We start from the raw sequence: 26,524 nt of genomic DNA on the forward strand, positions 1-26,524 counted from the left end.
AATAAATATTAATAAATCCTGTTTGCTGTCGTTGTGACAGCCTCTTGTCTATGAAATATTTTGATACATACATGTGTTGATTAAATACCAGCATGTCTTCAAAGAACAGAATCTTAATGTTTAATGTTTTTGAACATTTCTTGCAATCTAAGACATGGTCATGTGACAGCATACCCTTGTGTCCATGTTGAAGGTTTTGCAGGGCCATTGTACATGTTGTACACAGACCCAAATCAGTCCTTCTACTAAATATATGGTTTAATTTGGTTTGTGTATAATAGAAAGCAAAGGGTGATTAGAACAAAATTTGTTATGCTTAAAGTTCACTTTATATCTTGATTTTTTTTTAGTTGTATTTAGTTGTATCCCAAGAATTATTATTATTAGCAAAATAGAAGTTAGCAATCAAAATGTTACACAAGCTATGTTTAACCACACTGTACATGTACATTTTATATGCATCTAATGATGAATCTTATGAATGTATAACATGTATAAATTAATTAGGACATGTAGGGTGTCTGTGTACATAAATATTTATTTTGTTTCAAGTGAATACCAATGCAGCATACATTTGTATCTGGACCCAAAAAAGTTGAATCTGCAAGTTTTAGCAATCATTTAGAAATTTAAGATTTCATAACAATGTATCATGCTATATATATATAGAGAGAGATTTCCCAAACTTATGTTTGTATCTTATTTTAAACAAACATTGTATTTGTCAGAGATAGACATTTTTGGTCATTCTTGTGTAAAATCTCATGATCTGGTGAAGATAACATTACCATTGCCAATGAAGCTACATGTACATTGACATTGTACCATGAAATCATAATAAATTAGCAGCACACAAAAAAAGCAGTTGTCGAGTCAGACAAGTTCACTCATATGTGGTTTTTTTTGGTGGAAAAAGACTTCAAGTCTTCTGAAGGCCAATGCTGCGGACTTTAAAATCATTAAATTCTCTGTATGCCGCATTTGTTTCTGTGTATTACAATTTCATAACAACTTTCGATTCCTGACACCGATTTTAACATAATTAAGCATCTGAATCATTTAATTTGTAAATTAGATTGAAAGACAATCACTATCATAAATATGTACCCTTTTATTTATGTAAATTATTAGATTTCATCTCATCTACATGAACGTCATTTGTTTACTTGTAACCGGATGTTTTTACTGTAGATATTTGTAGTACGCATGCGTGAATTGGGTATCGAGACAACTCGCCCTGTTTTTGTATGTTCGCCCTTGGTCTGTTCGTCCTGAGTTCTTTCGCCCGTATAGCCTTGTGTTCATTCTCTTTACTCTTATCAAGGATGTAGTTCGCTGCATTTATTAATAAACATTAATATTAAGGGTATCGTTAAAAAAACTATAAAAAAAACGTGTTCCTTGTAAGACAATCATGTTCAGCCAATCAAATTCTGTGTTTCTCATGATCAATTAATAAGGCAAATTCTGGCAATCAAAAACGTTTTCTCTGAAGATTATTCTCACATGCTAGATTTTGAACTTGTGTTGTTTTCATCTAGTTGTAAAATCGCCAGTGATCATGGCATGTGAATTTTCATCTGCAAGCAGGTTCTTACACAGCTGAAGCTAAAAGCATGGCTGATTGACAAAATTTAATGATGCAGTACTACCATAAAGACGATAAATATTTTTTACACTAATTTTTTGACATAATACTTGTTGTAACATATTTTATTTTTGTATTCAATTAAATCATTTAAAGGACAATGTACTATTCTTTTTTCACGAAGACAAACAAACAGGTTGGGACCCCCCCTCCCCCCATTATGAGTGGTGTTCTTTAAATGAGGGACTTTTTAAGATTTTTACATGTAACTCAAAAGTGGGAAAATTCATTATATTTGGAACAACTTTTCTAAATGAGGGTTCAAATTAATAAAGAAGATATAAGTTTAGAAACATCACAAAATTCTTTTGACATGTTTTGACCATTTAATACTTGATAGATGCATAGTTCTTGGGGAAAAGTTTCATCAAATAATATGAATATAAAGGTGCTCATTTTTTACAGTGGGTTGTAATGTTCTTTCAATGAGGGTAACCCCTCATTTGGAGTGGTGTTCCCAACCTGTTAAAGGTCCATCTTTGTGCATAATTCAAAATTGGAAATTTCAACAAGCATCTGATATTCTTACACAAGAAAATAAACCCTGGTCTGCTAGCTACATGTTCATCTTTTCTACCGATTTAATAACTAGAATCATGCAAACAGACTTAAGAAAATGGCATGTAAGTTCATCATACAAATTTGACACTTTTTCTCGACAATCCAGATCGTGCACTTAGCTAAAAATTGTAACCTTTAAAATTGTTGTCGCGCACTAAAAACCCCATGGGAACCTTCAAAAGTTGGCAGGTATGTAACAAGTCTCACTATTTTTATGTCCCATTTATGGGCATTATGTTTTCTGGTCTGTCCGTCTGTCCTGCTTCAGGTTAAAGTTTATTGCCGAGGTAGTTTTTGATGAAGTTGAAATCCAATCAACTTGAAACTTAGTACACATGTGTTCCTTATGACATGATCTCTCTAATTTTGCTGCCAAATTAAAGATTTTACCTAATTTTCACAGTCCACTGAACATAGAAAATGATTGTACAGATGGGAAATCCATGTTCTTATGACATATTCTTGTTTGAAGATAAAAAAAACATCATAACGATAATGGAACAAAGCATGCTGGGTTAGTGGGCTGCTTTTATGGTAATTCAAGTAACCTTTTATTTACCTTCTTCCACCTCAGAGCTATCAGCTCTTTGATTAGACCCCTGGTTTATCTTTGCTTAACTTGATAAGTTACCGCCAACATGGCCAATGGGATTAAATCTGATATATTAGTATATATTCGGTTTTTTTTTTCAAGACTGACAGATAAAGAAGGAATTATATTTGATGGGTATGGTAATTATTCTGAGGACAATAAATGTACGTGGTTAATAGCTCCAGAAAACAATACACAACCTATACATCTACAACTGAAACAGTTCTCTACAGAGTGTGGATGGGATCATTTGTATATCTATGATGGAGACTCAACGTTCTCACCTTTATTGGTGGCATTCAGGTAACATTTGTATATCTATGATGGAGACTCAACGTTCTCACCTTTATTGGTGGCATTCAGGTAACATTTTTTATATCTATGATGGAGACTCAACGTTCTCACCTTTATTGGTGGCATTCAGGTAACATTTGTATATCTATGATGGAGACTCAACATTCTCACCTTTATTGGTGGCATTCAGGTAAAGTATATCTATGATGGAGACTCAACGTTCTCACCTTTATTGGTGGCATTCAGGTAAAGTATATCTATGATGGAGACTCAACGTTCTCACCTTTATTGGTGGCATTCAGGTAACATTTGTATATCTATGATGGAGACTCAACGTTCTCACCTTTATTGGTGGCATTCAGGTAACATTTGTATATCTATGATGGAGACCCAACGTTCTCACCTTTATTGGTGGCATTCAGGTAACATTTGTATATCTATGATGGAGACTCAACGTTCTCACCTTTATTGGTGGCATTCAGGTAACATTTGTATATCTATGATGGAGACTCAACGTTCTCACCTTTATTGGTGGCATTCAGGTAACATTTGTATATCTATGATGGAGATTCAACGTTCTCACTTTTATTGGTGGCATTCAGGTAAATATTGTTCAATTATAAATATATTTAGTTCTTCTTGGAAGTAGCAATTAGAATCTAGAATGAAAATAACAAGTGATAAATTTCATTAAAAAAAAACAACCTCACAAGTCATGAACATTTAATTATAAGTTACATTTAATTTTACTTGTAAAATTTTTGTGAAAAGAGCCCTAGGTTCTTACTGATTACACAACATGCTTGCCTTGATTTATTTTATGAAAACAGACACAATGAACACTCTTGCATGCTGGGAGGATGTTTACTAAATTAACATTTTTCTTAACATATTCACCGTAATTTCAATGAGACAGCATCCCAATGATCAAAATACATTTAGAGGTCAACATATCTAATGTCCTAGAGTCTTCAATAATAGAAACAATACCATGACTTATAAGATTAAATCAAGAGTAAGAACATTTCTATTTCAGTGGTTTATTGAGACAGAAGAATGAAGATGACACTGTTTTACCAGAAATAACAACCACATCAGGGAATGCTTATATCTATTTCTCTATTTCAGTGGTTTATTGAGACAGAAGAATGAAGATGACACTGTTTTACCAGAAATAACAACCACATCAGGGAATGCTTATATCTATTTCTACAGTGATGCAGCTTATAACATGTCTGGTTTTAATATTACATACAGGTAAGAGAATCTCAGGTGTTTTATTACCTGTTTGTTTTATATCATTTCTTTGTCGTACCAGTAATTTATTGCTTGTAAAATGACAAGAACAAATATAGAATGATTTTATATCATTTGAAAATTTATTTTTCCCAGTGTAACAAGACTTTTTATTTTGAAGTATTATATTTATTACGAGATGTGTATTCAGTTAAATTACACTACAGTTTTATATTGTCAATATATAACAAATCTTATGTTCTACTATATAACATGTGACCAGATTTAGACTTATCAGTAGGCAATTATTTATTAAAAAAATATTGATAAAAAACAACAAATTGAAGCACAGCATTAAAACACTTAACATCATGATTGAAGAACAACATGAAAAAAATGAAAACATAATGATTGAAGAACAACATGAAAAAAATGAAAACATAATGATTGAAGAACAACATGAAAAAAATGAAAACATAATGATTGAAGAACAACATGAAAAAAATGAAAACATAATGATTGAAGAACAACATGAAAAACACAAAAAAAAACAATGATTGAAGAACGACATGAAAAAACACCACACACACAGTGATGAAGAACAGCAATCTTAATAATATTCTTATCTCCTTATTCAATAAGACAGAGGTTCCTAAACTTTGTTATGATAATATTTATAAGCATTTACAAATTTATATCAAAGAATATTTAGCATTTATAATATACATTTTATCCTTCTGTGATAACACCCTGTCTGATTGTGTGAAAACAAATAAGATATGACATAATATATAATGACATGTCAAATTATCAATACCAAAAATAAGATTCTAAAATTATTATTATTTTTGATTTTACATGTTAGGTAAATCAAATCACAATAAGCCAAAAGTAGCTGAAATTTGATTGTGAAGAAAATGGATAATTACATTACTAAGTTTATAAATAATGAGAGGGTTTTATCATAACATATGTTTTGATTCTTCTGTATATGGTTCAATATATTATTGATTTTTCTATCCATTATATATAGTTAGACTAGCAATTTGTAGTTAATACTTATATATCCAATTAGCTTTCCCACACAGAAGTCTTAACACAGAAATCTGATGTTTCATGTAATAGATGCTTATACATAGGTATAACAATAGATATATCAGGTGAAAAAAGCAAGGCTCTCAATATATAATTATCTATTTAAAAGTCCAACAAAAATATTAGACAGTCACATAAATGATCTTTGTTTTAGAATGCCCCGTAATGTAGGGAATTATTTGAGAATTATTAAAAGAACTGTTTTAGAACAATTTAGGGAATTATTTGAGCATTATTACGGGAACTATTTTAGAATTATTTCTGAAGCTATTTTAGAATAATTTAGGCAATTGTTTAAGAATTATTAATTAAGGGAATTTTTTATGGAATTATTTGAAAATTATTAAGGAAACTATATCAATTCAAGAGGATTTCATGGGAACAGGTTAACCACAAATTTAATGAAGTACATATTTTCTTATGGCCTGAATGAAGACTTCTGTATAACTAAGAAATCAATTATCAACAATAAATACAATTATTCATTTATTCATTTAAAGTAGTACACACAAACATTATCATAAATGAATCCACAATATATAACTAACTTGTGACTAAAAAACTATGAACAATCTGCTTTAAACACCTTATTAAATAAAACAATCATTAAGCTACAAATACATGACAGAAGACAACCACTTACAAACTCCTGACTTGGGACAGGCATGAAAATAAGACAGTTCCAAAATATATTGTTTACTGCATCACAATTATTGAAACTATTAAAATAGATCCGTGGACAGATACTAGCATTAAACTTTTTTGAAGTTTTATGGTGTTTCATATCTCATTCACTTACACAGATGATGATATATTTTTACAGGACTGGTGGTTGTGAAAAGGATTGTTTACAGAATGGACAGTGTATAAATAGCAAGTGTAACTGCTCTGCTGGTTTTACTGGAGACTATTGTCAGACAGTCATCTGCCCAAACAACTGTTCAGACAAAGGAGAATGTGTAGGGAACCAGTGTAAATGTTTCTCAGGATATACAGGTAAATAGTTAAATCACAAAAATACTGAACACCCAGAGGAAAATTCAAAACAGAAAGTCCTTAAACAAAAGGCAAAATCAAAAACTCAAACACATGAAACAAATGGATGACAAATTATCTCTCTACAAGTTTTCATGATTAGGCATTTGTGTTTGCACTACAACAGGTTACTAAAAAGAAGTGGTTATTGTTATTATTAATCCAACGTTATTTACAATTATTAAACAGGTCGAGAACTCTAGATTTTCTGACGTCAGAATATATTTGCATAGTAATTTCCAAAACACAAGGCCAATATGGCCTTGAAAAACTGACCAATCGACTCAATGAACTACAATGCATTGTGGGCTACTACGAGTAAACTACTACTTAAAACACGTGGAATTAGTGGGAAAACAGTCAATTAATATATTGTCTGGGACTCTCATTACCAAAGTTTTTATTCTGCAAATATATTTAATGTAAAATATATAACGTAATCTTCAATTTGCATGCTCAGATTAAAAAAATATTGTTTATTGGCTTCACGATTCGACTTTCTTTTTCGCCTTGTTAAAGTAGTTGAACCGGTTTTGTGCATTGTTATGAATTGAACCTGCATTAATTTCACGACATGACACAGTGAAATATCCAATGAAGTGACCACTGTCCGGTAAAAAAATCATTTGAGCTCTTTTAAACCTGTATAATGGCATTGCAAAATCATGTCTGCCTAGAAAAACACGAAACTTTCATTGAAACACTTCTTTCTGTACTGAATGTGTATTTTTTTTTTATCAGGACTTGAACTAATAGTAAGAACATCATAATATTCAGTATGCTAAAAAGAATTGTTATAATAGCGACAGGGGCGGGTCCAGCCATTTTAAAAAGGGGGGTCCTAACCCTAGACAAAAGGGGAGGGGGGTTCCAACTACATGTCCCAATCCAAATGCACTGATCGTCCAAAAAAAGGGGGTTCATCCCCCGGAACCCCCGCCCCCTGGATCCGCCACTGAGCGGGTACGGTATATAGCTCAATACATTTTTTATAGTTTCATCCATCGATAATATCCGTTTGTTGCTAATTTTATCACAAAATATACCTCAGAGTTTTTTTTATCGTTCGGCTGCTGTCCTGTTGACATATGTAAAATATCTCCAATATTAAAAGTCTCTGGATCATAGTGGGTGCCATATTACCTATTTTTTTTCTTTCTAAATCGTGCTTTGTATATAGAAATAAGAAGATGAGGTATGAGTGCCAAATGAGACATCTTTCCAACAAAGACATAATTTAGTAAAGTAAGCAGTCATAGGTCCAATGCTGAAAAGTAAGCTATTAATGACCCAAAAATTACTTGTGTAAAACAATCCAAACAAAAAACACAAAAAAAAACGGCCCAATTAAATATATAAAAGGACAAGAAATCTATCCCATCAAAAAAAAATATATTGTATAGGAGCCTGTATTTCAGTGGTTGTCGTTTGTTTATGTGTTACATATTTGTTTTTCGTTCATTTTTTTATATAATTAAGGCCGTGAGTTTTCTCGTTTGAATTGTTTTACATTGTCATATCGGGGACTTTTATAGCTGACTATGCGGTATGGGCTTTGCTCATTGTTGAAGGCCGTACGGTGATCTATAAATGTTAATTTCTGTGTCATTTTGGTCTCTTGTGGACAGCTGTCTCATTGGCAATAATACCACATCTTCTTTTTTTATTATAGATCCAACGCTGCAATTTTCTCAAAACATATCAAATTTTCCACCTTGTCGCACATACATATGGATAAAATCATTACAGCTTATTTCCTAATGCATGTCATGATGTGGAGCAAGACTTTGGTTAGCTTGTTTGCTTTGTTTGTATATTGTACAAAATATAAAATATACAAGTTAAACTGTGCCTATATATATATATATATATTGTTTAAAGATGTCAATCTTATTTTCCAAGCTTGTATAAACAACTATACAAACAAAGCAAGCAAGCAAACCAAAGTTTTACTTTGCAGGTTTAAGAAATCAGCTGTAATGATTTTATTCAGTTTGGCAAATGTCCGAGCTCGTTAAAAAGCGAACAAACTGAAACTACAGTTGCTGACTTCACTACCTTCAAAAAAAAGGGAACAGTTTGGAAGTCCCATATACTGAAATGTGACCAACAAAAATACTTATAGATTTTGTTAACACTGCCATGTATGTAAATATTTCTTCGCCTTTTTTACGAACACAAAATTCAAGGATCCCACATTTGCCTTTAAATATCTATACGAACATTGCTGTACTCTTGAATATCAGCACCGGCTGTTATCGACGGCTTACTTTACACCAGTAAGTTTGTCTCATTGGTAATTGTGTTTTTTTCGCTGTTGTTTCGTTGCTTCTGGTGGACAAATACATGAAATCTCTGTGCCATCATCAAACATGTTAATGGCTATATATCGGGTAATTCAAACCCTTTTTTCTTCGCACAGAAACAACTCTTCGTTAATCTGAGCATGGAAGTAATACTTTATATCATGAACAATAAATGAGGATACACAAAATGAAAAACTAAGCGAAATTGTGAATCCCGCATTACACGAAAAAATGTGTTGTATTTCAGTAAATAACACGTGTTCTTGGTTGATTGTAAACACGTAGTAGTCCATCATGCATTGTGACTCATTTAGTGGATTGGTCAAAAACCTAGGTAAAAATAAATTGCGTCACATGTAAATAAACAATTACATGTGCGAGAACATAAGTATGCTAATTTATGCATTTCCATATAAGGTAGTGGTCCCGACCTGTTAAAGATTCACCATTATAAGTACAAATTTGGAATGTTAGCTGACAATGGCTATTTTCTAGCAACCATATAATTCTAGCTCAATATGTCATATGGTGCTTTGATCGTGTTACTAATTTGTCTTTATTAACACAACAATTTCGTTACAGGATCAGATTGTTCACAGAAATCGTATCATGGAGTGTGGAGTACACTGGATATTAACACAACCATTGGTGGCCGTGCGTCCGCTGCTGTGGCACAAGTTAAAGATAAGCTATACTTAACTGGAGGATACACATTTAATAATGAACTTCCTTTTCTAACAAGGTACTTTTATCAATATGATCTATATGACCGCAATTGCTCATTGAAAACATGTTTAGTTATTCATATAGTCTTTTCACAGAGATAAACTTGTATGTGACAAATGCAAGAACATTTTGGATTCAGTACTATATAGTGTTTGCCAGTAGAATAAAACAATTATCTAGAAATACAGAACTATACAAAAATACAAATATAAGCTCTAATTAGTAAACTTAAAGACCATCAACAATCTTTCAGTTCGGCCAAAACTATCTTGTGTCTGCAAGTTAGGAATTGTTAAACGAGAAACCAAACATGCAAAGGAAATGACAAATGCTATCTGAAAGAAACTTTTGACCAGCAATGACTGTGTAAAAATAGTTTTCAGAGTTCAGGTCACAGTGCACAAACTAGAGGAGAATTCCCTGTTGATCTTTTATTATAAAATAAAATGACATGGATCACATTGATAATTTATAAAAAAAAACCAAGAGAGTGTCATCTTTTGAAATTGTTTTAGTACTAACAGATACATTTTTTTTCAGGTATGACTTTAATAGTGATAGCTGGAATACAGTAATGCCTCTCTCAACAAACAATCCTGAAAGTAGATATGGACATACGCTATTAGAATATCAGGTAGGACATTCAATAGAGTGGTTATCAGGTAGGACATTCAATAGAGTGGTTATCAGGTAGGACATTAAATAGAGTGGGGATCAGGTAGGACATTCAATAGAGTGGTTATCAGGTAGGACATTCAATAGAGTGGGGATCAGGTAGGACATTCAATAGAGTGGGGATCAGGTAGGACATTCAATAGAGTGGTTATCAGGTAGGACATTCAATAGAGTGGGGATCAGGTAGGACTTTCAATAGAGTGGGGATCAGGTAGGACATTCAATAGAGTGGGGATCAGGTAGGACATTCAATAGAGTGGGGATCAGGTAGGACATTCAATAGAGTGGTTATCAGGTAGGACATTCAATAGAGTGGGGATCAGGTAGGACTTTCAATAGAGTGGGGATCAGGTAGGACATTCAATAGAGTGGGGATCAGGTAGGACATTCAATAGAGTGGTTATCAGGTAGGACATTCAATAGAGTGGTTATCAGGTAGGACATTCAATAGAGTGATTATCAGGTAGGACATTCAATAGAGTGGGGATCAGGTAGGACATTCAATAGAGTGGGGATCAGGTAGGACTTTCAATAGAGTGGTTATCAGGTAGGACATTCAATAGAGTGGTTATCAGGTAGGACATTCAATAGAGTGATTATCAGGTAGGACATTCAATAGAGTGGTTATCAGGTAGGACATTCAATAGAGTGGGGATCAGGTAGGACATTCAATAGAGTGGGGATCAGGTAGGACTTTCAATAGAGTGGGGATCAGGTAGGACATTCAATAGAGTGGGGATCAGGTAGGACATTCAATAGAGTGGTTATCAGGTAGGACTTTCAATAGAGTGGTTGTCAGGTAGGACATTCAATAGAGTGGGGATCAGGTAGGACATTCAATAGAGTGGGGATCAGGTAGGACATTCAATAGAGTGGGGATCAGGTAGAACATTCAATAGAGTGGTTATCAGGTAGGACATTCAATAGAGTGGGGATCAGGTAGGACATTCAATAGAGTGGGGATCAGGTAGGACATTCAATAGAGTGGGGATCAGGTAGGACTTTCAATAGAGTGGGGATCAGGTAGGACATTCAATAGAGTGGGGATCAGGTAGGACATTCAATAGAGTGGTTATCAGGTAGGACTTTCAATAGAGTGGTTGTCAGGTAGGACATTCAATAGAGTGGGGATCAGGTAGGACATTCAATAGAGTGGTTATCAGGTAGGACATTCAATAGAGTGGTTATCAGGTAGGACATTCAATAGAGTGGGGATCAGGTAGGACATTCAATAGAGTGGTTATCAGGTAGGACATTCAATAGAGTGGTTATCAGGTAGGACATTCAATAGAGTGGTTATCAGGTAGGACATTCAATAGAGTGGGGATCAGGTAGGACTTTTAATAGAGTGGGGATCAGGTAGGACATTCAATAGAGTGGGGATCAGGTAGGACATTCAATAGAGTGATTATCAGGTAGGACATTCAATAGAGTGGGGATCAGGTAGGACATTCAATAGAGTGGGGATCAGGTAGGACATTCAATAGAGTGGGGATCAGGTAGGACATTCAATAGAGTGGGGATCAGGTAGGACATTCAATAGAGTGGTTATCAGGTAGGACTTTCAATAGAGTGGGGATCAGGTAGGACACTCAATAGAGTGGTTATCAGGTAGGACTTTCAATAGAGTGGTTGTCAGGTAGGACATTCAATAGAGTGGTTGTCAGGTAGGACATTCAATAGAGTGGTTATCAGGTAGGACATTCAATAGAGTGGGGATCAGGTAGGACTTTCAATAGAGTGGGGATCAGGTAGGACATTCAATAGAGTGGGGATCAGGTAGGACATTCAATAGAGTGGTTATCAGGTAGGACATTCAATAGAGTGGTTATCAGGTAGGACATTCAATAGAGTGATTATCAGGTAGGACATTCAATAGAGTGGGGATCAGGTAGGACATTCAATAGAGTGGGGATCAGGTAGGACTTTCAATAGAGTGGTTATCAGGTAGGACATTCAATAGAGTGATTATCAGGTAGGACATTCAATAGAGTGGTTATCAGGTAGGACATTCAATAGAGTGGGGATCAGGTAGGACATTCAATAGAGTGGGGATCAGGTAGGACATTCAATAGAGTGGGGATCAGGTAGGACATTCAATAGAGTGGTTATCAGGTAGGACTTTCAATAGAGTGGTTGTCAGGTAGGACATTCAATAGAGTGGGGATCAGGTAGGACATTCAATAGAGTGGGGATCAGGTAGGACATTCAATAGAGTGGGGATCAGGTAGAACATTCAATAGAGTGGTTATCAGGTAGGACATTCAATAGAGTGGTTATCAGGTAGGACATTCAATAGAGTGGGGATCAGGTAGGACTTTCAATAGAGTGGGGATCAGGTAGGACATTCAATAGAGTGGGGATCAGGTAGGACATTCAATAGAGTGATTATCAGGTAGGACATTCAATAGAGTGGGGATCAGGTAGGACATTCAATAGAGTGGGGATCAGGTAGGACATTCAATAGAGTGGTTATCAGGTAGGACATTCAATAGAGTGGTTATCAGGTAGGACATTCAATAGAGTGGTTATCAGGTAGGACTTTCAATAGAGTGGGGATCAGGTAGGACACTCAATAGAGTGGGGATCAGGTAGGACATTCAATAGAGTGGGGATCAGGTAGGACATTCAATAGAGTGGGGATCAGGTAGGACATTCAATAGAGTGGTTATCAGGTAGGACTTTCAATAGAGTGGTTGTCAGGTAGGACATTCAATAGAGTGGTTGTCAGGTAGGACATTCAATAGAGTGGGGATCAGGTAGGACATTCAATAGAGTGGGGATCAGGTAGGACATTCAATAGAGTGATTATCAGGTAGGACATTCAATAGAGTGGTTATCAGGTAGGACATTCAATAGAGTGGTTATCAGGTAGGACATTCAATAGAGTGGGGATCAGGTAGGACATTCAATAGAGTGATTATCAGGTAGGACATTCAGTAGAGTGGTTATCAGGTAGGACATTCAATATTGGTTATCAGGTAGGACATTCAATAGAGTGGGGATTTTATTCAAGTATAGAGCATAACATACACTGGCTTGTCTGTCATCTGTCATGTCTATCTGAGCAGGTCTAATGGTTGATTAAGTTTGCTCTGACCCCTCCCTCAATTTAAGTTAAGACAATGACCTTTTTACCTCACAAATTATACTTTTATTATTGCCTTAATGCTAGTGACATCCAATATCTTCTGCTAACTGTCAATATTAAAATTGTTAAGTAGTTCTCCATTAACATCCAAAATTTCTCTTATAATTATATAAGCTACATCATAAAGTTTTTGTGCTTATTATTGGATCATTCATAGTAAGGCTTACCTGAAGATGATGAAGAAATCTAAAGTTTGGTTACCCACAGTGGCGGATCCAGCCATTTAAAAAAAGGGGGTCCCAACACAGAGTAAAGGGGGGGTTTCCAACTATATGCTCCCATTCAAATGCATTGATCGGCCAAAAAAGGGGGGTTCCAACCCCCGGAACCCCCCTGGATCCGCCACTGACCCATGTCATAGTACTAATAGTATATTGCCTTTCCTTAAACTTATTATGAATTTGATAGGAATGTACTATTCCAGAACAAAGAAAAATACATTTACATTTCAGCAAATTTATTTGTGCACACTCAATGAATTTTAGCTTCATATTATATTTCCTCTTTATTTTTTAGCGAAAACTATACATGTTTGGTGGCGTTGTTGACAAGGACACGACAAAAGAATTATGGGTTTATGACCTATCAAGTAACCTATGGACTTTAAAGAATTATAATTCCACCCCTCCAGTGGCCGTGGCTTCACATTCAGCACATGTTATCAATGGTGTCATGTATATATTGTTTGGATACAGTCCTATATATGGATATAAAAACAGGATACAGGAATATTTTATAGGTACAGTAAATTATCAAATTGTATATTTTGAACACAATGGGATAATTGAAAAAAAAGTATCTGTGGAAACCAATGTATCTTGGTCCACTAAGGTGAAATTAAATCATCTGATAATATAACTGCCTCATATTTTAAAGTATCTTTGTAATTATACAAATGGGAGAACAAACACACATATTTTATCCAGGGTGTAGTGCATCTTAATCAAGAGGATCCAAAGATAAATTGTTGTTTGCATAATATCTAGAAATCCAGGAGAAAGGAATTGAAGCTAAGAAGCGTCTTGGAAAGCAGCGTCGTCTCAAGGCAATGATTAATGTTTTCTTTATTATGTATTGTAAAGTCATGTTAGTATGTTGATATTTATTTGACTTGTTAATGAATTGCTATGACTTATGCTTAGATTTGTTTGATGTTCATTAACAGGTAATGATACATGGATTGTTCCAAGGACGTTTGGTTCTGTTGTGGAAGGTGGATTTGGTCATTCAAGTGTATATGATCCACACTCCAAGCTCATTTATGTCTATGGTGGATACCATGCAGGAGATACGTCTAGTGACCAACTCAGTGATAAACTATATAGCTTTGATATCAGTACAAGATTCTGGTAAGCATTGATGACTTAGAAACATAAGGCACCAATGTCATTTATAAACAAAACAAAAAAAAAAACAAGCAGCTCTTTTAATATAAAATGGAGAACACTGCATAAAAATAAATGAATTGGCAGTAGTAAAAGACAATCTCCTTTAGAATTTCAAAAGAATATGTATGCCACATATCAGTACAAATGTAATAGTACATTGGAAGTATCAAAGTGATTTATCCATTTAGCAGAGATGCAAACAGTTTTGTTTTCCTGTCAGACATTGGGGCCTACAGGGTACCAAGTTTTGCCAGATCCATCACATTTCTGCCAGACCTATATTTACACTCAAAATAATCTATTTTTGTAATATTATGAAAAAAAAACCCAGCCCCCCTTTTTTTCTCCATTTTACACACCCCTAGATGTAGAGTATAAAAAGTATTATCAGTTTCACCTTAAGAAACTTTTAATTTTTCATGAACAAATGTAAGCAGTGAATAAAAATGAAATTCTTACTGTTTATAAATTTAAAAATAACAATGTTAAGGGGTTTCCCGAATTTTCCCGCCAAAAAGCACATGGCTTTCAACAATTGTAAACAAAGCATTCAATTTGTGATCATGGATTACAGCTTTAATTAATTGAATTTGGATATAGATATTCAACATAAGGTACAGTCAGGCAATGTTTTTATTTTTTTTATGGATTAAAACTAATTTGAAAGAAAAGTTTAAAAAATAAAACAATTTTTGACATCAAAATAACAGACGATCTGAAATATATTATGAATATTCAGTGACCCATATATTTTTTGAACTCTGCTACGGAGGTCAAAGTTACATCATTTTTCAAACCAATGGAGTGTATTCTCTGTTACAGCTTATCAACTGCGTTTGATATAAATAGTTCAATAAATTGACGATGTCATACATACGATTTCAAAACTGAAATTTATACTGCCAAAGGTTTACTTTTTATTTTTTAAGGAGGGATATTTGGAAGTTGTGTCCGGCTATAATATTTATCATTAAAATAGTTTGAACTCCAGATTTCTATTATGTAATCGAAGCCTTGGACTGTGAATATTGTTCTATCTAATCATGCAACGTGGTTGTAAAATCACAATTTTATCAACAAATACTCTGCTGGAACCGACAGGGAATTAAGTTTTGGCTGACCCAAGCAAACTAAAATATTGCCGGCCATCAGGTCCTGCACAGCAACAAGTTTTGCCGGACCTGCATAAATTCTGCCCCTTAGGTCTGACAGGTCCAATGATTAGTTGCATCTCTGATATAGTAACCTGACTTTGCAATCCTAGTCATAAATCAGTAAAAACAAGTTTATGATTTTGTGGAAATAAATTGACAGAGAAAATGAAATGAATCCAATATTTTTGACACAGTTGAGACAACCTTTATTTTATTCATGTATGAATATTTGTAGGAAAACTTTACCCAGAAATGAACGACCTAGATACTTACATTCTGCAGTATTAATTGGTGGATTGATGTTAGTGTTTGGTGGTAATACACACAACGACACATCAATCAGTCTGGGAGCTAAATGTTACTCCTTAGACTTCCTAGCATATGATACAGGTAGGCAATGCATGATCAACTCCTTAGACTTCTTAGCATATGATACAGGTAGGCAATGCATGATCAACTCCTTAGACTTCTTAGCATATGATACAGGTAGGCAATGCATGATCAACTCCTTAGACTTCTTAGCATATGATACAGGTAGGCAATGCATGATCAACTCCTTAGACTTCCTAGCGTATGATACAGGTAGGCAATGCATGATCAACTCCTTAGACTTCCTAGCATATGATACAGGTAGGCAATGCATGATCAACTCCTTAGACTTCTTAGCATATGATACAGGTAGGCAATGCATGATCAACTCCTTAGACTTCTTAGCATATGATACAGGTAGGCAATGCATGATCAACTCCTTAGACTTCTTAGCATATGATACAGGTAGGCAATGCATGATCAACTCCTTAGACTTCCTAGCATATGATACAGGTAGGCAATGCATGATCAACTCCTTAGACTTCCTAGCGTATGATACAGGTAGGCAATGCATGATCAACTCCTTAGACTTCTTAGCGTATGATACAGGTAGGCAATGCATGATCAACTCCTTAGACTTCTTAGCGTATGATACAGGTAGGCAATGCATGATCAACTCCTTAGACTTCTTAGCGTATGATACAGGTAGGCAATGCATGATCAACTCCTTAGACTTCTTAGCATATGATACAGGTAGGCAATGCATGATCAACTCCTTAGACTTCCTAGCATATGATACAGGTAGGCAATGCATGATCAACTCCTTAGACTTCTTAGCATATGATACAGGTAGGCAATGCATGATCAACTCCTTAGACTTCTTAGCATATGATACAGGTAGGCAATGCATGATCAACTCCTTAGACTTCTTAGCATATGATACAGGTAGGCAATGCATGATCAACTCCTTAGACTTCTTAGCATATGATACAGGTAGGCAATGCATGATCAACTCCTTAGACTTCCTAGCGTATGATACAGGTAGGCAATGCATGATCAACTCCTTAGACTTCTTAGCGTATGATACAGGTAGGCAATGCATGATCAACTCCTTAGACTTCTTAGCGTATGATACAGGTAGGCAATGCATGATCAACTCCTTAGACTTCTTAGCGTATGATACAGGTAGGCAATGCATGATCAACTCCTTAGACTTCTTAGCATATGATACAGGTAGGCAATGCATGATCAACTCCTTAGACTTCCTAGCGTATGATACAGGTAGGCAATGCATGATCAACTCCTTAGACTTCTTAGCGTATGATACAGGTAGGCAATGCATGATCAACTCCTTAGACTTCTTAGCGTATGATACAGGTAGGCAATGCATGATCAACTCCTTAGACTTCTTAGCGTATGATACAGGTAGGCAATGCATGATCAACTCCTTAGACTTCTTAGCGTATGATACAGGTAGGCAATGCATGATCAACTCCTTAGACTTCTTAGCATATGATACAGGTAGGCAATGCATGATCAACTCCTTAGACTTCTTAGCATATGATACAGGTAGGCAATGCATGATCAACTCCTTAGACTTCTTAGCATATGATACAGGTAGGCAATGCATGATCAACTCCTTAGACTTCTTAGCATATGATACAGGTAGGCAATGCATGATCAACTCCTTAGACTTCTTAGCATATGATACAGGTAGGCAATGCATGATCAACTCCTTAGACTTCTTAGCATATGATACAGGTAGGCAATGCATGATCAACTCCTTAGACTTCTTAGCATATGATACAGGTAGGCAATGCATGATCAACTCCTTAGACTTCTTAGCATATGATACAGGTAGGCAATGCATGATCAACTCCTTAGACTTCTTAGCATATGATACAGGTAGGCAATGCATGATCAAATTTTAACATCTGTACCTTTTCATGGAAAGAAATAATTTTTTTGGTCCAGTCTTTCTTTCTTTTCATTACAATTGTAATTCCACATTTTATAATAGGTAATTTAAAACCGAACTTGTTACCATCTCTATGTATACTTAAGTAATTTTGATAATACATGTATAATGCCCTATATATATAAATATAAGTGCCTATAAATAGCAGCACATGACATACAAATCTATGGGAGTGTGGATTAATCAGTACAGAGATTAATTCAATTACACAAATAAAATTATAGATTGCCTAACAATGTAATTTTAACACACTATTTAGTATGTAAATATAAGAATGTTTAAAATATTTACAAAATGATGAAAATAAACGCAATATTTCGCTAGACCAACTAGCTTTATCAAGCGTGCATCTATCCAGGTGAAATCGAATGTAGATGATAAGAAACTTTTGCAGCTCAACGTCTGTGTTGCACTGAACTGCCTTCAAAATAAGAAAATTTTGCAGCTCAATGTATATGACCTCTTTCATTTAGCTGCTTTGAAAATAAGAAAATTTTGCAGCTCAATGTACATGTTGCACTTGGATTTAGCTACCTTAAAAATACATAATTGGTAGTTGAAGTTAGCAACGTCCATTGGCCAATATTACGGGATAAAAAGGACGATGCTTTGTTTTAAATTATTCTTTATCTTTCCTGTATCTTTTTTCGTCTTTTTCGTTAAGACCATCAGGTTCTAAAGTGTGGAGTTGGTGGATCCAAAAGTTTTCTCTTCTCCTTCTCGCCGTGGTGTCCCATTCGGTGTTGACTTCTATAATTTGGAAAGTGACATTTTCAAAAGGATGTTTCGTTGAACGAAGATGTCTTGTGAGAGGACAGTTTTTGTTGGTTTTGTACGATGAACGATGGTTATTGAGCCGAATATTAAATTTGTCCATTGTTTCTCCCACATACTGAATGCCACAAGTGTCACATGTTAATATATAAATTGAGTTCTCCGTTTTACAGTTGGAATTAGAGTAGATGGTATAATTTTGTTTAGTAACGGAGCTGATGAAAGAACTGCTTGTATTGGCAGCTTTACAACACAAACAATTCCTTCGACATCCGATTTCACCTGGATAGATGCACGCTTGATAAAGCTAGTTGGTCTAGCGAAATATTGCGTTTATTTTCATCATTTTGTAAATATTTTAAACATTCTTATATTTACATACTAAATAGTGTGTTAAAATTACATTGTTAGGCAATCTATAATTTATTTGTGTAATTGAATTAATCTCTGTACTGATTAATCCACACTCCCATAGATTTGTATGTCATGTGCTGCTATTTATAGGCACTTATATTATTATCTCCAGTAGCACGCATTACACAAATGTTTGTGTAATCCATTCAAATCTATCGCTATCTTTACAACATGGATAGCTCACAGCATTTCAAGAAATTAAGATCTTTAACTAAAAAGAAACTACAAACTGAACATCATTTATCTAACTTACAAAATTATATTCAAAGTAAAACTGTACCAAAAGGTTTAAACATCAAAGTGAGTCCCCAGGCACCGGGACATAAATCCAAAAGATTCATGAGCCGTTGGAATGAAATTCCGTTTAACTGTTCAATCCAGCTTCTTCAACTGTTACTTTCTTTTACAACCACAAATTACAAACAAATTGTAAATGAAATATCAGATATCATCAACAATAGTAACATTTCTCGTGACGATTTAGCAATAATTAAACGTCGCCTCGCAGATATTGAACAAATTGAACTATCAAAACATAAAGAAAAACAAAGGAATAAATTTCAAAGAGATAAAATTCATACTGTCCATTTAAATCACCATATGAATGATATTAATATAACAAACCATAAGATCCCTAGAAAAAGAAAATTTAAAAGACGGAAACAAAAAACTGAAAGCATTGTTGTAAATTTGTCATCTAAAGAACTTACACGTGCTGAGGAATCTCTTTTAAGTAAAGGTTTAAACTTCTGTCCTATCCCATCAACTGTAAATAACTTTCAGCTAGACGAAGACCTAGACCAATTCGCTAGACGTTTACGCTTGAAAGATTTTTTCTACAATAGGGGCAAGAAAAACCTTGAAGAAGCCGGATTAACAGATTCAGATACTGACACCAATGAAGAAGTCACGCCCATCCCAAAATTTAGGAAAAAAAGTTCATGGAAACCACCAAAGAGCAAAAATGATAACTTGGAGTCATTCATTATCTACGTGAGGTCTGATATAAAGTCCTGTATAACAAATACAAGAAATTATAATTTATCCAAGTCAGAAAGTATAGCTTTGAAAGCGTTAAAAGATCAAGAGGATATTGTAATAAAACCTGCCGACAAAGGGGGCGCTGTGGTTGTCATGGATAAAACAGATTATATAGCAGAGGGGAATCGACAACTTTCTAACTCCATTTTTTATAAACAATTAACCACAGATCCAACGCTTAATACTATTCGAAGGATCAACACCATCCTTCAAGAGATGTTCGACAAAAAGCATATAGACAATGACACCTTTGATTATCTCCGACCTCTTGAGAACGAAGCAAAGGCCGGACGATTCTATATGTTGCCTAAAATACATAAAACGGGCAATCCAGGTCGACCAATTGTGTCAGTGAATAGTCATCCAACTGAAAAGATGTCAGAATTTGTAGACCATCATCTAAGACCTCATGTGAAAGAACTACCATCATTCATTCAAGATACAACTGATTATCTCAAGAAAATGGAAAGCCTCAATCCTTTACCAAGCAATACTATACTTGCATCCATGGACGTGTCTTCTTTATATACCAACATTCCACAAGACGAAGGAATAGCAGCCTGTGAAGAGGCATGGAACACTCGTAGTGAAAAAAATCCTCCTACTGAGTGCCTTGTTACACTTCTGAAACTAGTATTGGAGAATAACAACTTCTCTTTCAATGAAAAACACTATCTCCAGATAGACGGTACTAGTATGGGCACAAAAATGGCCCCGTCATATGCCAACATATATATGGACCAACTTGAAAAACGCCTCTTGGCTAGTGCTCCATATCATGGTTCCGATTCATTGACGATATTGATTTCAAATGGACAAATTCACAAGAACATCTTAATGAATTTCTAGAACACTGCAACTCTTTCCACCATTCAATAAAATTTACATATGAATCATCTATGGAGAAAATAAACTTCCTCGATACTACGAGTTACATCAAGAACGGAACCATTATAACGGACCTTCATACCAAACAAACGGACAAACATCAATTCCTTTCTCCTAAAAGTTGCCATCCTAAACACTGCTCCCGTGGTATCCCATTCAGCCAGGCATTGCGAATCAAGAGAATATGCTCTACTGAAAATACGAAAAATGCTAGACTTGGACAACTTCGTAAACATCTAGTTGTTCGAGGATACAATAACAACATTATTGATAGCGCTTTCGAAAGAGCAAACAAAACTAGTCGCCAAGAACTTCTTGAGTACAAAGATAAGAATAAAGCAGCTAACAGAACACCCCTTGTACTCACTTACCATCCTGATTTTAAAAATGTGTCATCCATTGTTCAGAAGCATTGGAAAATTATAGAAAATGATTTAAATCTAAAAAAAGTATTTTCTTCACCACCAGTCATGGCCTTCAGAAGACCTAAAAACATCCGTGACAAATTAGTGACATCTGTATTAACCAAGCAGCCTAATCCATCGCCCGGTTGCTACAAACAATGTGGTCGAAGGAATTGTTTGTGTTGTAAAGCTGCCAATACAAGCAGTTCTTTCATCAGCTCCGTTACTAAACAAAATTATACCATCTACTCTAATTCCAACTGTAAAACGGAGAACTCAATTTATATATTAACATGTGACACTTGTGGCATTCAGTATGTGGGAGAAACAATGGACAAATTTAATATTCGGCTCAATAACCATCGTTCATCGTACAAAACCAACAAAAACTGTCATCTCACAAGACATCTTCGTTCAACGAAACATCCTTTTGATAATGTCACTTTCCAAATTATAAAAGTCAACACCGAATGGGACACCACGGCGAAAAGGAGAAGAGAAAACTTTTGGATCCACCAACTCCACACTTTAGAACCTGATGGTCTTAACGAAAAAGACGAAAAAAGATACAGGAAAGATAAAGAATAATTTAAAACAAAGCATCGTCCTTTTTATCCCGTAATATTGGCCAATGGACGTTGCTAACTTCAACTACCAATTATGTATTTTTAAGGTAGCTAAATCCAAGTGCAACATGTACATTGAGACGCAAAATTTTCTTATTTTCAAAGCAGCTAAATGCAAGAGGTCATATACATTGAGCTGCAAAATTTTCTTATTTTGAAGGCAGTTCAGTGCAACACAGACGTTGAGCTGCAAAAGTTTCTTATCATCTACATCCGATTTCACCTGGATAGATGCACGCTTGATAAAGCTAGTTGGTCTAGCGAAATATTGCGTTTATTTTCATCATTTTGTAAATATTTTAAACATTCTTATATTTACATACTAAATAGTGTGTTAAAATTACATTGTTACATTGGCAATCTATATATATATAAATAAATATATATCATAGAATGGAAAGTTCATATGCACCCCTTTTTTTTTCAAGGGTCAAAATATGGGGCTGTGCTGCATATTTTCAAGGTTTATATGCCCTGAACTTCTAAGAGTTGAAACTAACACTTAATTTCTTAACTATCCCAACCTTGAGTCCTTGACTAAGATAACCACAGATTTTGATATAACCAATATGCATATGTATATTTACTGGTTACATTCCCAAGTTATGTCTCTATGAGATGAAACATAGAGATCATCTAGGAACCAGTATGTAAACAAAATTAATTATCTATGAACATTATACATAGTGCAACCTTCACAAGTTTGATAAAACACAATCACTGTTACAGGAAATAATTAAAAAACCACCTCAGTATAAATTTAATGTCAACTGTGATGTAATTTTGAGTTGTATGATTTATTTTCCAGAATGTAACAAATGGTTAGAAGTAGATGTTAAAGGACTTCCTGCTAATGGAGCTAGATATGGACATACAGCAGCTGTATACAAAAGGTATCAACATCAGATACGTAATCACAAATTGATCTTGCAAGACATTATACTCAATTTTGTGATGAAATAACAGTTAAAATAGTGAATCTTTTTGTGCCTTATGTTACAAAGCGTCCATGCTCACTAAACCTCAACCTCATTTCATGGTTCATTGATCACGGTTAAAGTTTAATTTTAGCCTTACCAAGCTAAGAAAGAGTTGTGTCCTTTGGTTTGTCAAACTTCTGATGTTTTGTTTGAATATTTCTTTAGAATGGCTGAATTTGAGATAATGAGAGTGGGTATTTAGCTTGCACAACTTCATCCATTTGGAACAAATTTCATGGGTTATTAACATTAAACTGTATGAATCAACTATACAATTTAACTACATTCATTATTATTTCCTATAGTTCTTTAAATTGATGGCTTTTGAGCCAGTTTTTGAGCATTTTATTTCATTCAAATCTTTATTGACTGTAGAAATGGAAAGACTCAGATGTATATCATTGGTGGATTTAATGGAATGATGCAAGATAATGTCATGTTGTTTAGTCCAGGTGAGAGAAAAAAGATCTTTAATGTAAAATACATTTAAACAGAAACAATTGTCCAGTCAAGAATTTAGAATTATTGCGAATCAAAATATACTTTTAAGGAAATTTTTAATGGAATATGCAAGATAGTGTGATATTGTCTAATCCAGTATGATGTAAAGAAACATTGATGTAAAAAATAATTGTAAAACAAAAATTGCCATTGAGTAAAAAAAAAATTAATTTTAAAGCTCTTTCAAAGCTATGGAAGATTTTTAACTACATTTTAGGTTTTAATTACATTTATTACAGTAGGTATTGATAGAAGAGTTTGAAGATAGGCAAGATGAATTATTCCACTGAATAAAAACAATACCCATTTAATTCAACAATGATATCTCACAGGTTAAAACATAATTTTTCTGTTCATTCACACAATTCAATTGCAAATTGTAAAATGTCTTGATTTTTTCCTCAATTGTAGGAGACTGTAACTACACTGATCCAGAGTTCTGTACTAATTCTACTCAGGGATCAATCTGTGTATGGACAGACAGCCAGACTTGTATATCAAAGGATGTTCTGGGCACTGCTCGTACAAACAGATCCTGTTCATCAACACCAGGTACAATAACCAACTAATAGTTTTAATTATACTATAATTGACTTATTTATAATTTAAATTGTACATTAAAAAAATGCTGTGGTTAGTTTTAATGAAGTTCTAACTAAATAAGTTCTGATAATGGTGGTAGCTATTGAAATCAAAATGCCTAATGTGAGGCAGATGGATCCAAACAACTTTCTCCATTAGATTGGTTCTTTGCAAGTTTCCCTCTTATATTGAATCTGGCTACTTTTTGTCGTAGATTGGTTAAAATTTTATCCCTTGAATGTTTATTATATTTGTTATGTTTTTAATTCACCAACTTAATTTATAAAAACATTTACAACAATTGAGATATTTTTAGATCATTCTGTGGTTGATATTTTCAGATCATTCTTTGGTTGACATTTTTAAGCCATACTTTGATATTTTCAGATATCACTTTAATTGATATTTTCTGATTATTCATGATTCTTTGGTTGATATTTTCAGACCATACTTTGGGGTATATTTTCAGATAACACTTTGACTGATATTTTCAGACCATACTTTGGGGTATATTTTCAGATAACACTTTGACTGATATTTTCAGACAATACTTTGGGGTATATTTTCAGACCATACTTTGGGGTATATTTTCAGATAACACTTTGACTGGTATTTTCAGACCATACTTTGGGGTATATTTTCAGATAACACTTTGACTGATATTTTCAGACCATACTTTGGGGTATATTTTCAGATAACACTTTGACTGATATTTTCAGACCATACTTTGGTTGGTATTTTCAGATAACACTTTGACTGATATTTTCATACAATACTTTGGTTGATATTTTCAGACCATACTTTGGGTTATATTTTCAGATAACACTTTGACTGATATTTTCAGACCATACTTTGGGGTATATTTTCAGATAACACTTTGACTGATATTTTCAGACAATACTTTGGTTGATATTTTCAGACCATACTTTGGGGTATATTTTCAGATAACACTTTGACTGATATTTTCAGACCATACTTTGGGGTATATTTTCAGATAACACTTTGACTGATATTTTCAGACCATACTTTGGGGTATATTTTCAGATAACACTTTGACTGGTATTTTCAGACCATACTTTGGGGTATATTTTCAGATAACACTTTGACTGATATTTTCAGACCATACTTTGGGGTATATTTTCAGATAACACTTTGACTGATATTTTCAGACCATACTTTGGGGTATTTTCTGATATCACTTTGACTGATATTTTCAGACAATACTTTGGTTGATATTTTCAGACCATACTTTGGGGTATATTTTCAGATAACACTTTGACTGATATTTTCAGACCATACTTTGGGGTATATTTTCAGATAACACTGTGACTGATATTTTCAGACAATACTTTGATTGATATTTTTCAGATCATAATGAATCATGTAAAGATGTAAAAGATTGTAGAACTTGTACATCCACATGTCTTAGTTCCCATGGGGATTGTACTTGTCAGTGGTGTGATAGTAAATGTACTTATAATTGCACTTTGACCCAGGTAAGTTTCTAATTAAAACTTGCATCTAAACAATAAATCATACAGAAGTTCAAACATACACAAAAAGTAAAATCACAAAAATACTGAACTCAGGAAAATCAATTCGGAAAGTCCATAATCACATGGCAAAATCAAATAACAAAACGCATCAAAAACGAATGGACAATATTCTGATTGGTCAACATGTAATTTACAAGGCCAATGAGAGTACACAACCTAATTAACTTCTGATGTTGATCATGTGATCAGAAGGGATTTTAAAATTTGTAACACAACTGGGCAAACAAAAAAAATGTAAACATACTAAATTGTGTTATAAAAAATTGAGAATGGAAATGGGGAATGTGTCAAAGAGACAACAACCCAATCAAAGAGCAAAAAACAGCTATTCAGCTGATTGCTTCTTATGGGTCTTCAACACAGTGAGAATATCTCATAGCCAGAGTATTGCTTAAGCTGGCCCCTAAACTAAAATATATGTGCCAGTGTTCTCCCCAGGTCGTTTTAGTGTCGCGGTACCGCGACGCTATATTTTTTCACCGTGATGCTATAATAATTCCCGCGACGCTATAATTATTTTGAAGATGCTATTTTACTTGTCCTCAATTTTGAACTTTCATCTATTATCGATTATGATCATAAAAATTATTTCACCTTTAAATGTAATCCC

The 26,524-nt window shown here is 34.2% G+C and overlaps 1 protein-coding gene across 1 annotated transcript in view; it reads left to right on the forward strand.

Annotated features, from left to right (window-relative positions):
* Nucleotides 1-26,524, forward strand: part of LOC143071101 (attractin-like protein 1) — a 57,647-nt gene that overhangs the window by 2,800 nt on the left and 28,323 nt on the right. The window contains exons 2-13 of the mRNA XM_076245194.1: nucleotides 2,904-3,104; nucleotides 4,224-4,352; nucleotides 6,250-6,422; nucleotides 9,350-9,509; nucleotides 10,034-10,127; nucleotides 13,836-14,058; nucleotides 14,485-14,668; nucleotides 16,097-16,251; nucleotides 23,104-23,188; nucleotides 23,651-23,727; nucleotides 24,188-24,328; nucleotides 25,727-25,854. Coding sequence (XP_076101309.1) covers nucleotides 2,904-3,104; nucleotides 4,224-4,352; nucleotides 6,250-6,422; nucleotides 9,350-9,509; nucleotides 10,034-10,127; nucleotides 13,836-14,058; nucleotides 14,485-14,668; nucleotides 16,097-16,251; nucleotides 23,104-23,188; nucleotides 23,651-23,727; nucleotides 24,188-24,328; nucleotides 25,727-25,854 — 1,750 coding nt within the window. The remainder of the gene's footprint in view (nucleotides 1-2,903; nucleotides 3,105-4,223; nucleotides 4,353-6,249; nucleotides 6,423-9,349; nucleotides 9,510-10,033; nucleotides 10,128-13,835; nucleotides 14,059-14,484; nucleotides 14,669-16,096; nucleotides 16,252-23,103; nucleotides 23,189-23,650; nucleotides 23,728-24,187; nucleotides 24,329-25,726; nucleotides 25,855-26,524) is intronic.

The sequence above is a fragment of the Mytilus galloprovincialis genome, chromosome 4 (assembly GCF_965363235.1).
Source record: "Mytilus galloprovincialis chromosome 4, xbMytGall1.hap1.1, whole genome shotgun sequence".
In the NCBI taxonomy this organism is placed as follows: Eukaryota; Metazoa; Mollusca; class Bivalvia; order Mytilida; family Mytilidae; genus Mytilus; species Mytilus galloprovincialis.